General features: G+C 33.5%; 1 protein-coding gene across 1 annotated transcript; it reads left to right on the top strand.

Annotated features, from left to right (window-relative positions):
• The first annotated feature begins 8,817 nt into the window (after nt 1-8,817).
• LOC123667958 (zinc finger protein 724-like) lies at nt 8,818-10,802 on the top strand. Its single transcript, XM_045601786.1, has one exon. It carries the CDS (start codon nt 9,069-9,071, stop codon nt 10,674-10,676), a length of 1,608 nt encoding a protein of 535 aa, XP_045457742.1. The 5' UTR covers nt 8,818-9,068; the 3' UTR covers nt 10,677-10,802.
• Nucleotides 10,803-13,781: the final 2,979 nt, after the last annotated feature.

Consider the following 13,781-nt stretch of genomic DNA (forward strand, 5'->3'; position numbering starts at 1 on the left):
TAAGTCTGTCTGTGGCATCGTATGATTGTGCTTGTATTATACCTAGACAGGACCAAATCCTAGTAGGGGCCGTTGAGTGTCAGGTTTTTTTCATATATATATTTTTTTTTTCATTTTTATAATATACATTAATCCACCACGCTGCTCCAATGCGGGTTGGCGGATATATTCCCTACTGTGAGTAACGATCGCTATCAGGTGTACGTGATAATAACCGGGACCGACGGCTTAACGTGCTCTTCGAGGCATAGTGGGGAGACCCACAAGGACTGCACGGATTTTTATCATATAAACTACTATTTTTAATGTTTACATGGAAGAAATTTTTAATATAACAAATTAAATTTTTAAAGAAAAGTTTTCGCTAACCGCAAGACACGCAACGAATCTTAAATAAAAAAACCAATCTGAAATAAGTAAAGAAGGTAATTCCTTAAAAGTTCTATTTTTTATAAAATTGGGACGGAAAACAAGCGTATCTACGGATCACCCTACCCTCAATTCCCCCCAGGAGCTCTGGTCACCTTACCTACAAACAGAAACAAAACACTGCTTGAAAAGAATATTATTCTATTCCCCAGTCGGGCTGCTCCAGATTTTGAGCAGGAAATTTCCTGCTGTGCCCTACCTCAGTTAAAGTTCTAATTTGTTATTTATTTTGTGTACTTTGTTCATAAATAAAAATATATCTCTAGCTACGTATGTACCCAGTTTTATTACAATCAGAAGTTAGTAACTACTAACACCATATATCTCGATTTTAAAAAATCTTTTTCTATAAAAAAGTCTATTTATTAGTATCCTTATACTTGTAGGCTATAATACATCGCGCTATGTTGGGCCGACGTTCTACGTAAGATTGCGATGGAAGCTGGATGAAGATTGCGGAAAACCGGGATGCTTGGCGCGAACTTGGGGATTCCTACGGCCAGCAATGGACTGCCATAGGCTGATGTGATAAGGGAAATAGAATAAGTAACCACAATAAATTTTGAATAACCTGTTCACACAATTATTTGAGTATGAGTGTAATATAAATTTATGTATATATGTATACTAGCTGACTCGGCAAACGTTGTCTTGCCGCTAAACGCTATTTAAAAATAAGAGTAGGTCGTAGAAAGGTGAAAACATAGGGTTGTATGCATTTTTCAACGCCAAATCATAATAAAATAAAAAATAAATAATTTATCTAAAAATTAAAAAAAATATATTTAGGGGTGGACTACTCTTAACATTTAGAGGGATAAAAAATAGATGTTGTTTGATTCTCAGACCTACCCAATATGCACACAAAATTTCATGAGAATCGGTTCAGCCGTTTGGAGGAGTTTAACTACAAACACCGTGACACGAGAATTTTATATATTAGAATATTATATAATAAAATAAAACCATGTCAGTCGACTGTTACTTAAAACAAATCATAACATAAATTGACGCTTGCAACGGTCACTGTGGCTGTTGCACTGGTGGTCGCGGATTCGATCCCCGCTCACGACAGACGTTTGTATTATCCATATAGATGTTTGTCGTTGTCTGGGCGTTTGTATGTGTTTTGAACCCCCGACACAGGAAAATATTCTACCGAGGGCCGTTGAGTGTGAAGCATTTATTTATTTATCTTTGAGAAATATCCCAAGCATAGGCCTTTCCATTGCACGTTGAGCAACTTGTAACTTGTGGTCTAGTCTCTTCGTCCACATCTCGCCACGTATGTTAAAACAGGCGGGACGCACTGCTCGAAGACTTTTATCTTCAGGCATTGTGGAATCTTCGAAATGACACAAAATAAAATAAGAATAAAAAACTAAAACCTGGAAATCAAAAAAGATAAAATCTTATATTTATAAATCAACTCAAAGACAGTCGCCATAACCGTTTCATAAACCGCTATTTCTCGAAATTCAAACCGTACATCACATTTATATCAACATTAAGTGTTGCAAGTAAACAAAATAAACTCGTGATATATCAGAAAATCTCTAGACGGCGATAACAATTTAGATTCCTATAGTAAATGTACGTTTTTAGAATACTGAGAAGTTCCTTGTGCGATGCCATTGACCTACGATCTAGGTGCAGATTTTACGTAATACCTCCTTACCGTTCTTACAGTGTTGCCATTACAGAAATTTAGATAATATTTATTTGACGAAATTATGTCGAATAACGGTACTCCTTGTTTTATAGACTTCGTGACATTATCAAACTTTGCCTATGGTAAAAATCTCATAACCTCATAAAAATATGGATAAGCGCAGACCGAATTCTCATACCGAGTTATGAGAAGCTATGAGATCGATGAGAATTTGATCTGCATTTGATCATGTTTTTATGAGATTTTATCCAGTGTTGCTACTAGTTTCAACTAGGTTTAATATATGCTTGTTCCATTAGAGCAGTTAACAAGACCCTGATTTTCGCTTCAGGAATCACCCACTAACTTGACTCCCACCCGGAATCTGGAAGTATTATTTTTTTATTTATTTATTTAACTTTATTGCACACACAAAAAAGAAGATACATTTTAGAACGATTAGATACAAAAACGAATAATGTATGCAAAGGTGGCCTTATCGCTTATAGCGATCTCTTCCAGGCAACCTTTAATAAAAGTATTACTTTTTAATATATACATATACACCTATATATATATATATAGGCCAGCAAAAATCGTACGGCTCCCCTGATGGTAAACAATTGCCGTAGCTTATAGACGTCTGTAACACCAAAAGCATCGCAATCGCAAGCGCGTTCCTGACCCTATCCCCAATTTCCCACAGGAGCTCTGATGACCTTACTCACCAACAGGAACATAATACTGCTTGAAAGCAGTATTAATTAGCTGTGATCTTCTGTATGTTCGAGGTACTACCTCAGTCGGACTGCTTCATATTTAGAGCAGGAAATTACCTACTTTGCGCTACCTCATCGAAAATATATATTTATATGTGTATTATATTGTCACAACACAGGCATTAATTTCCCTAATTTAGGAACAGTCGACCGTGTGTGTATATTAAAGATACGAGTGTAATGAAACGCGCCGATTAAGACATTGTTTTACGCAGTAAAACCAAACAAAAATTAAACTTAAAGATAAGTAGTTTATTTACAAACATGTCATGTTGCTAAAACTAAAGCCAGCTTTGAATACAGATTCTACTAAAAAGAGCGGAATACAATATTACGCTATTTTTGCATTTGTTGTATCTTAAATTTAATTTGAGAGATCATTTTGAAGGAAAAATATAACAAAAATAATTGTGTTTGCTCGCAAACGAAAACAAAACCGACTTCAATTACATCGATAAGTAATACAACGTGGATCGACGAAAAAATAGTCAAGCAACTACGCGTTATCAAAGATTCCTCAAAAACTAGTTATCAGATCTCGATAAAATTTATATGTGACCACATGATAAACATCAGCTTTCGATTAAATTAAAAATTATCAAAATCGGTACACCCAGTAAAAAGTTATTACGGATTTTCGAGAGTTTCCCTCGATTTCTCTAGGATCCCATCATCAGATCCTGGTTTCCTTATCACAGTACCAAACTAGGGATATCCACTTTCTAACAAAAAAAGAATTATCAAAATCGGTAAATCCAGTAGAAAGTTATGCGGTATTATAATACAACGTAGGTCGACGAAAAAAGCGTCAAATAAAAACGCATTATTAGATATAGCTCGAAAAGCGGTTGTTAGATCTCAAATAAATTTAAATGGGACCATTTGGCACACACCAACTTTCGATTAAAATAAAATTTGTCGAAATCGGTCTACCCAGTCAAAAGTTCTGATGTAACATACATTAAAAAAAATATATATACAGTCGAATTGAGAACCTTCTCCTTTTTTGGAAGTCGGTTAAAAATTTTAATAATGAAACAACTTTTTCGGATTTTATCCCCGTTTATTAGATTTTATATATGCCTAATAATTTCCAATTTTTTTTATATAAAACTTAAAAGAGAACATTCAATTTCATTAACGAATAAATATTTGACAGAACTTGAAAGAACAGAACAGCTTTTATCTACATCAAGTGTACACTAAAATTTAAAAAAAAATATTTGAACTTGGAACTTGAGCCGATAAAAAAGTATGTTATTGAGGATTGACAATTTTAACAAGATGTATTATTTTATTCATTTCATTTATCGTATCCACAAAGACAATACACATTATCTACAATAATATTATAAAGCTGAAGTGTTTGAACGCGCTCATCTCGTGATTTGAAAAATTTATTTTGGGTTGGAATAACCGTTTGCCGAGGAAGCCTATAAGGCTACATAATATTTCGGTAAATTTTTACCTCAATGTAACGCGGGTTAAACCGCAGGGTACAGATGGTTACATAAAATAATAATAGTAACTAAAAACCACTAAAAATTGAACCTGTGCTATCAAGACACACGATGTAATGTTTTATCAAATTTTGTAAGCATCTGTAATGGGGTCCAACTTGGAAGATAGGGTAGTTTTTATCTCAATTATTGATCTCATTATTTGTTATTGCAAATTAAATGTTTATTATACGACTCAATTCTGTATTTATCGGTTAGTTCTATAAAATCCTAATAGATGGCGGGTTGGCATCTAAGTTGCACAGATATCCGGTAGATGGCACTGTATTTCTATTTCCAGGTTATAGGTGGCATGTTTGAATATAGAATTTACATATATTTTAGTAAATTACAATTACTGAGCCACAGCAACGCGTGGCTGGGTCAGCTAGTCTATCTATATAAATTGAATCCCTCGATGTGTTGCAAAGTTCCAAACTCAAGAACAGCTGGACCATTGTAGCCGAATTATTATCTTAATTTTTTAATACTTTGCTGAGGGTTCCTTGAAAATTCGAAAACATCATAATTGTGTTTGCAGGCAAACGAAGAAAAAACGACTTCAATTATATCGACAAGTAATACAACGTAGGTAGACGAAAAAATAGTCAAGTAAATCATCATCATCATTACAGCCTATACAGTCCACTGCTGGACATAGGCCTCCACAAGTTTACGCCAAAAATAACGTGAACTCATGTGTTTTGCCCATAGTCACCACGCTGGGCAGGCGGGTTGGTGACCGCATTACTGGCTTTGTCGCACCGAAGACGCTGCTGCCCGTCTTCGGCCTGTGTATTTCAAAGCCAGCAGTTGGATGGTTATCCCGCCACCGGTCGGCTTCTTAAGTTCCAAGATGGTTGTGGAACCTTGTTATCCCTTAGTCGCCTCTTACGACACCCACGGGAAGAGAGGGGGTGGCTAAATTCTTTAGTGCCGTAGCCACACAGCACAGTCAAGTAAATACGCATTATCAAAGATTACTCCAAAAGTTGTAATCAGATCTCGATGAAATTTAAATGTGGCCACATGATTAACATCGGCTTTCGATTAAATAAAAATCATCAAAATCGGTACACACAGTAAAAAGTTATGCGGATTTTCGAGAGTTTCCCTCGATTTCTCTGGGATCCCATCCTCAGATCCTGGTTTCCTTATAATGGTACCAAACTAGGGATATCTCCTTTCTGACAAAAAAAGAACTATCAAAATCGGTACCATAAACGACGGAGTTATCTCCGAACATACATTAAAAAAATGTATACGGTCGAATTGAGTAACCTCCTCCTTTTTTTGAAGTCGGTTAAAAATATCTAATGATTAATTCAACTTTACTCAATTGCAAGTTAACAAGACGAGACTACGTCCGTCGAGTTCGCTAGTTTTATATAAATAGGTATATATTTATTCAAATCCATTAAATTCCACATAAAATACGTTTTGGTCGTGAGAAAAAACAATTTTCGGAATTCGAACAATCTTATGAAAGGTGAATATTAATGATTTGAATATAGAAGACGTTTTAAAACGATTGAATTCAAACTAAAAATATTTTATTCCATTTAAATACGATCTTAAGTTATTCAGGAAAAAAAATTACTTTTTTAAAAAAAATGTTCTGGTATGGGCGAGGGTTGAAAAATGTTGTGCCTTATGTATTGCTCTTATGACACTGAAAAGAATATACAGAAAATACATTAATTTTTAATGCCAAACGTGGACTTATATCCCTAGAAGAGATCTCTTCCGGTCAACCAATGGTCATGAGAGTAGATAGTGCTAGACATAACAGCGTAAAATAGCTTAATAACTGAAACATATTACATTAATGTATAGACATTAAATTAAAACACAGTTCAAGTCAACTGAGGTAGGTCACAGCAGGACATATCCTGCTCAAAATATATAGCAGCCCGACTAGCGTAGTAACCTAGACCTTACAGAAGATCACAGCTAAATAATACTGCTTTCAAGCAGTGTTGTGTTCCTGTCATAACTAAGGTGACCAGAGCTCCTGGGGGATTTTCATACAATTTTCGTCAACAGATAGTCAGGATGGTTAAATACACTTATTTGTTAAAGTTTTTATATAAATTGGTTAAAATATAACGATTTTTAATATATGTTTGGAGTTTAATAACCCACTGCACATCAGATAAATGTTGCGTTACAATTTAACTACTTGATTACCTAAACATATATCATTAAAATACATAAAATAAATCAAAATCAGATGGCCTTTTTATCTAATTTACAATGAAAATGTAGCTGAAACTACAGATATACAGATTTTAAGACCAAATTATTCACCGTATAACAAAAATACTGATTTGCACACTGAATTAACCATCTTACAACGGAGTTTCCAAAATCATTTTCTTAAACTTTAGGTTAGGTTAGGTTATTTTAATACTAGGTATAAGTTTTTTTTTATGTTGTAATGACAAAGATTGATTTGTTAAAAAAAAACTGAGTTACCTTACTGTTTTGTAATTTGTTTAAAAAAAAACTCAGTTACCTTATTGTTTAATAGGTGATGAATTTAAAAAAAAATTGATTTAAATATTTTTTTGCACACAGAATTATCAGCTTTACTTTTAGTTAACAGATAGTCATTCAGTAAAACAGATTACCTTTATAAATCAAACAGTATATTTGATTTTATTTATTTTATGAACAAATTTAGTGTGCAATTCAATATTTTTGGTGGTAATTTTGAATATTTGAATAGAAAAAATTGGATTTAAAGTTGTGGGATAAAATACTACGCAATTTTAATTTGTAAAAATGACAATTTAAAAAGTGTTTCTGAAGCCTATTCGAATAATGCAAATTTTTAATTCAATTTTGATTTTACAAAAGCAAAAATTTTATGTAAATTAAAAATCGTTAAATAAAAAGTCTTACTTTAAATATGTAATCCGATTACAATAAAACTTGAGATTCAAGTAAATATCTTATTACGCATTAATTGTAAAACCAAGTCACATAGTTATAAAAAAAAAAACAACTACAATATAAAGAAGTATTTATTCTCGCTACCGAGAGAATTATATGTGAACGTGTATTTTTTTTAATTTGTGAAATATATTTAAGCATGTTTTTTTTATTATTTAGTGTAAACTATTTTATACAGGATATTGTGGGTGCAGTCTCAAATCCTTCTCCCATTGGAGAAACTTTTTTTTTTTATAAACGCTTTTGTTTCAAATTACTTATATAGGTACGCAGTCATTGATTTTAAGATGTTTCTTTTTAAACCGTACACGAAAAGTAATTACCTATATCTGTAGTTGGAAGTTTAGTCGTCAGCTGGTATTCGGACTATTTTTGATAGATCTGAAACTTTATGTATAAGATATTGAATTCGTCGGACTCAATATCTTAAACAGTCTCTGTCCGAAAACCGACTTGTTGTTTTTGATTCATATCATTTATTTACTCGTCTGCTTAACCTTCAAATTTAAAGAGGTCCCCGGCCCGAGAGTATTGACACTTAAAGCCCTTGCATTTACGTACATATTTTACGTACATATTTGTGGAAATATTTTAAAAAGGAACGAATATTGTAATTTGTAGTTCATTACGAAATCGATAACGAAGGAACGAAAACTCTACTGACCAGCACATATGTATTTTAAATGATTAATAATTAGGTACATGTTATGATTATGAAACTTAGTGAGAGGTAGGTATTTATATGGGTTAAGATAATTATTTGTTAGATTTGGATCTTATTACAATACCTACCTACCTATACCTACTTATTGGACATTTTTTAACATTTGTCTTAAATTTCGGCGACATCTGTTTGTGAGTACCTAAATTACATTTGAAATGTAAATTTAATAACACTGTTCACTAATAGATGGCGCTCAGTTCTACAAATTTTACACACTTCAATTTTCTATATAACCTACTTCAATTAAAATTATAAATAGAATTAATAAACCTAATAAATTAGGTTTTTGCTGTATTTTGTAGTGATTAAAGCTAAAGAAAAATCAACAAACTAAGAGTAATACAACATGTTATTAATAATAAAATTAATAAATTACTACTATCAAGTATACAAATTAAAGATAATTTTGGTGTGGTTTCCATAAATTACTACTACACTTCCGACTAACTCGTAGTAGTAACATGTATGAAACAGTTTAATACAATTAATATGTCTTCAATAAAGAATTTATTTTAAAATTCTTTGAAAATGTTCAACAAGGATTATTTTAATGTTACCATAAAAATCTTTTTATTTTTTCGATGTACTTCAGTTTTAAAATTCAATATTTATTTCAGACTATTAATACTAATAGTCCAATCTCCTAAAAAAAGATTTCATTCGCTAATAAAAAACAAAATATTAATTTTGAGTTTTAATAGCGAAAAAATGTCGTTTTCAAATGAATTACTCAAAAATGGATCTATTTAATAAGTTGTCGTACTTTATCTTTACTTTAAATAACTTTATGTGTTATTATTTTTGTTTATTGCTATGTAGTTTTTATTTTAAATGTTTTACAATTAATGAATTAACATTGTTTTAGTTTCGAAGATCTGTTACAAAAACTCGTAACCTAAATTTAACTAAGCAACACTAACGCGTCCTTATGTCAAACAAAGTAATTTCACTGTGTTGTTCTCGTACTATTTTTTTAAATATATTCCAACTAGATATAATTATACAAACTTTTTTATTATCCTTCATCAATGTCTGAAAATGAAGATACTTACTGTCGACTCTGTGCAGAACCAACGCCCGTTACTCAATTGATTTCGCCCGATGAAATCGAAGTGTTTACCCCAAAAGTAGCTGCGAAATTATCTTGGATAAATATTGATATATCAACTCCGAACGGTCTTCCGAAAACAATATGCTATTCATGCTTCGATTTATTAAATAGAACCTGGTCTTTCCTTAACAACGTAAGAACAGCACAGGAGAAATTAAAAGCTATATTCGTAAAGAAAACTGAACAAAATAATAAACAAATTATTGTCGAAACGAATGAAAAACAAGAGAATGTTCCTGGTAAGCCCGTGGATAAGAACTGGGAAGACTTCCAGCGGCCTAAAATAGAGATTAAAATTGAAGAGTCGAACGATAAAGTACCTATTGTGAAGAATTCTGTTCTAATACCAGATGGTAGTGATTGCGACCTAATTAAAGCTGAAAATGACACTGATAACGAGGACCTCCATATTGAGTCCTCTCATAATGGCTTCTTGAGTTCATCAGACAGTGATTCACCTTTAAAAAATATAGCAAAAAAGAAAAAATTTGCTCGGAAACGAAAGAAAGTATCAAAAAGCGATGATAACTCAGACTTACCAATCGACATTCCGTCTTTTAACATAACGTGGGACAATCAGTCCTGCAGATGTGCTAAGTGTGATGCTCTCTGCCAGAGTATTATGTCGTTACAGCTCCATTCGTTACAAATTCATAATCAGTGTTGCTTATTTAAATGTATAGACTGTGAAAAGATAGTTAGTACGTACAGATCAATAGTTCGACACATACGGACACACAATAATGCGCTGAGACACTGCTGCGAATACTGCAATAAGGTATTCTTACGAACGTCAGAACTTAATATACACAAAGTAAAAGATCATAAAGATATTTACAAAACGAAGTGTACATACTGTGGCACTTCCTTTGAAACTGAAGATGAACTGAAAGAGCATAAATCAATATTCTTCAACAGCTCAAAAAGAATATCAAAGAACGTCAAAGTTGTAAATGACGAGAAACAATCGAATTGCAAATGCGATCTTTGCGACAAAGTATTTAAGAACAGACAGAATCTCTACCAACACAGGGTGCTCCACACGGAACGAAGTAGAAACTTTGCGTGCCACGTCTGCGGTAAAATGTACTACACGAAAGGAAGCCTCAGTGCCCATATGAGAACACACGAGGAAGCTAAACCTTATAAATGTGATCACTGTCCCCGAGCGTTCCACGCGAAAGGAAATCTCATATCGCATCTAAGCCTACATTCGGGCTTGAAACCATTCATATGTGAACAGTGCGGCAAGAGTTTCCGAGTTAAACGGCACTTGATCTCCCATTCAATCGTTCATACAGACTTAAGGCCGTATGTTTGTGAATACTGCAATAAAACATTCCGTTTCAAGACTCGATTAAACTTACATGTAAGACAACATACAGGCGTTAGGCCGTATAAGTGCGTGTACTGTCAACGAGATTTTACAAATGGTTCAAATCATAAGAAACATATGTATAGACGACATGGTATTGACACATCGTCGCGAAATAAATATAACGTTGTCTATAAAGAGGATGAATAATCTATAATTATATGATAATAATGGTAGCATTACAAAAGTGTCTGGAACATTTACATTACATTATTTAGATTTTAATTAATTTTATATATTTATTGAAATAATTCATATTATTATGAAGCAATAGGCGGCTGTATTTTATTATATTTAACACAGGATTTATTATTTATTCTTGTGTTTAGTAAATTATTTTTAATTAGTGATCTTTGAAATATGAATTTAAACTAATAAACTGCTATGAAAATAATTTTAAAATAAATCCATAAAATTTTTAGTACTTTTTTTTTAAATACACATCTGTGTGTCTGTACTGGTCATCTGTTCCTAAGCTAAGCAATTTAAAGCTTGTGTTATAGGTAATAGTCGACTGATATAGCTATATTATTTTTTTCTTTAGATAAATACAATTAAATAATACTTATATAAATAAATACATAAATCATACCCAGAGCAAGGCGGGAATCGAACCCACAACCCCCGGAGCAGAAAGCATTACGAACTGCACCATCAGGCTAGTAATATAATGTAGCCTATATTGTAGACAAGCTGTGCCCGCGACTTCGTCCGCGTGGAATTTAACAAAAAACTTATTGTTCAGTTCGCAGTTATAAAAAAAAATCTAAAATAAAAGTTGCCTAAGTTATTCCTTATTACATCAGCTATTTGCCAGTGAAGGTCCCATCAAAATCGGTCCAGATCCAACAAACAGACAAACAGTGAACTCATGTATGTTGCCCATAGTCACCACGCTGGGCAGGCGAGTTGGTGACCGCAGGGCTTACTTTATCGCACCGAAGACGCTGCTGTCCGTCTTCGGCCTGTGTATTTCAAAGCCAGCTTTGGATGGTTATCCCACCATCGATCACCTTTTTAAGTTTCTAGGTGGAACTGTGTTATCCCTTAGTCGCCTCTTACGACATCCATGGGAAAAGAGACGGTGGCTATATTCTTTACTGCCGTAACCACACAGCAATAAGTTTACCAATTGGATATCAAGGGCCTGTTTCATATGTTGTTGATAAAGATATCCAATGTATAACTGTATCTAACAGACAAAAGATCTAAAACATATTTCTCATTTTCGCCGTCAAACTCCGCTATCTTTCAAATCGCTAGGCCATAAAATACGTCATGCGTAATTTTACCGTTTTCAGATTCGATGCCCGTTCGTGGCAAACATTTGTATAGGTCGTACATATATTTGTTGTGATCTAGACGTTTGTTCTTGTGTTTTTGTGTTTCTGAATCCACGAAACACGAGTGGTTTATTGAAACCTATTTCTTGAAATTGCGTGCCATGTCTGAAACAACTTTTAACTTCCTTTTATTTTTCTTATTTGCCGTTACAATTAGAGCAAAGGGTAACCGATAAGTAGATAGGGAAGAAAAAATGATACCTACACCAAATTTATACGACGTCTATGGACACAACTGTAGAACCCATGACCAAATTTTAGCAGCAGTTCCAGTTAAAAAGCAAACTAGCCTACAAATGAAAACTAATAAATTGTTAAAACAATTGTTTTGACTTCCATTGCTGTCGTTAAGAACCCTCTAATTATTTTCTTTAAAAAAAAATCTCATATACGATATGAGCCGATTATCTATATTAATATTATAAAGCTGAAGAGTTTGTTTGTTTGTGTGTTGTTTGTTTGAACGCGCTAATCTCAGGAACTACTGGTCCGATTTGAAAAATTCTTTCAGTGCTAAATAACCCATTTATAGAGTAAGGCTATAGGCTATATATCATCACGCTAAGATGAATAGGAGCGGAGCATTATTGAAGAATGTTTCAAAATCGGCGTTTTTTTCCAGTAACTATTCAGCGCGGACGAAATCGCCAGCAACTAATATTTTTACTAAAATAAAGTATATCAAAATAAATGACTTAAATAAGCATTGTTACCTGAATTATTATACTACTGAAACTATTTCAAATAACATCTTTACATACAGAGTATAAAATACAATAAAATGTATTCGGAGCATAAACGGGGAATAATGTTACCTTTTGTGGTGTCTAGTTAGGAAAACAATATGGCGTCTCACGTGGCTCTACTGCGTAAATTATTTTATTACACGAAATGATACATGAAGCAAAACGGCTAGTCATAATTGAAATAAAACCAATAAGAATAAATAATTTTTAATCATTTATTTACTTAGATAATCCCAAATTGCACAGATATTTTCACTAATGTCACCTAGAATAAAATAAACACGTACAAGTCATTATTAGCTATAATATTAAAAACTGACTAACTCGTTGGCGCACGTAGCAACCCTGCTTTCTGGGCCGGAGTTTGTAGATTCGATTTCCGCTGTGAGTCCGTGTAATGCATAACTATATCGAAGATTCAGCCTCTGACAACTTAATCTGCTGGGTATAGGCCTCTTTCTTCATGTAGGAGTGGTGATTGGAACTTAATCCACCTCGCTACTCCAATTGGTAAATATCTGTATTCCCCGTTATCAGTACCTAACGATCACTTCAGCATGTAATATCCCACTGCTGGGCATAGGTCTCTTTTCTCGTGTAGGAGAAGGATTGGAGCCTAATCCACCACGCTGCTCCACTGCGGGTTAGCGGATATATACCTACCGTGAGTGACAATCGCTATCAGGTATTTATCATAACAACCGGGACCAACAGTTAAACGTGCTGTCCGAGGCATGGTAGGGCGACCCACAAGGATAGACATCCAAACTAGAAAGGAATAATGGAACAAATACATATTGGAAAACACAAATATCCATCCCGAGCGGGAATCGAAAGCACAAACAACAACAGTCGGTGTGTAGGCGCCGACTCACGCACCACTACACCAGAGTGGGTAATAAGTATCTATATCAAAATGTATTATTTTTATGCACTGCAAAATAAATGTGTCTCTACATCATTGACTGTTATCTAAAACAAGCATATGATGCTTATCTTTAAGTAAAAAATATGACCGTGTTTTTACGCTAAAGATATTTAATTATGTAAAAGGTGTAATAAAAAAGGTCTTAATCCACACTAATATAAAACAAAAGAATTCGTTTGTTTGTTTCAACGCGCTAATCTCAGGGTCCACTGGTTCAAATTGAATACGTTGTCTCCTC

This window comes from Melitaea cinxia, chromosome 29 (genome assembly GCF_905220565.1).
Source record: "Melitaea cinxia chromosome 29, ilMelCinx1.1, whole genome shotgun sequence".
Classification (NCBI taxonomy): domain Eukaryota; kingdom Metazoa; phylum Arthropoda; class Insecta; order Lepidoptera; family Nymphalidae; genus Melitaea; species Melitaea cinxia.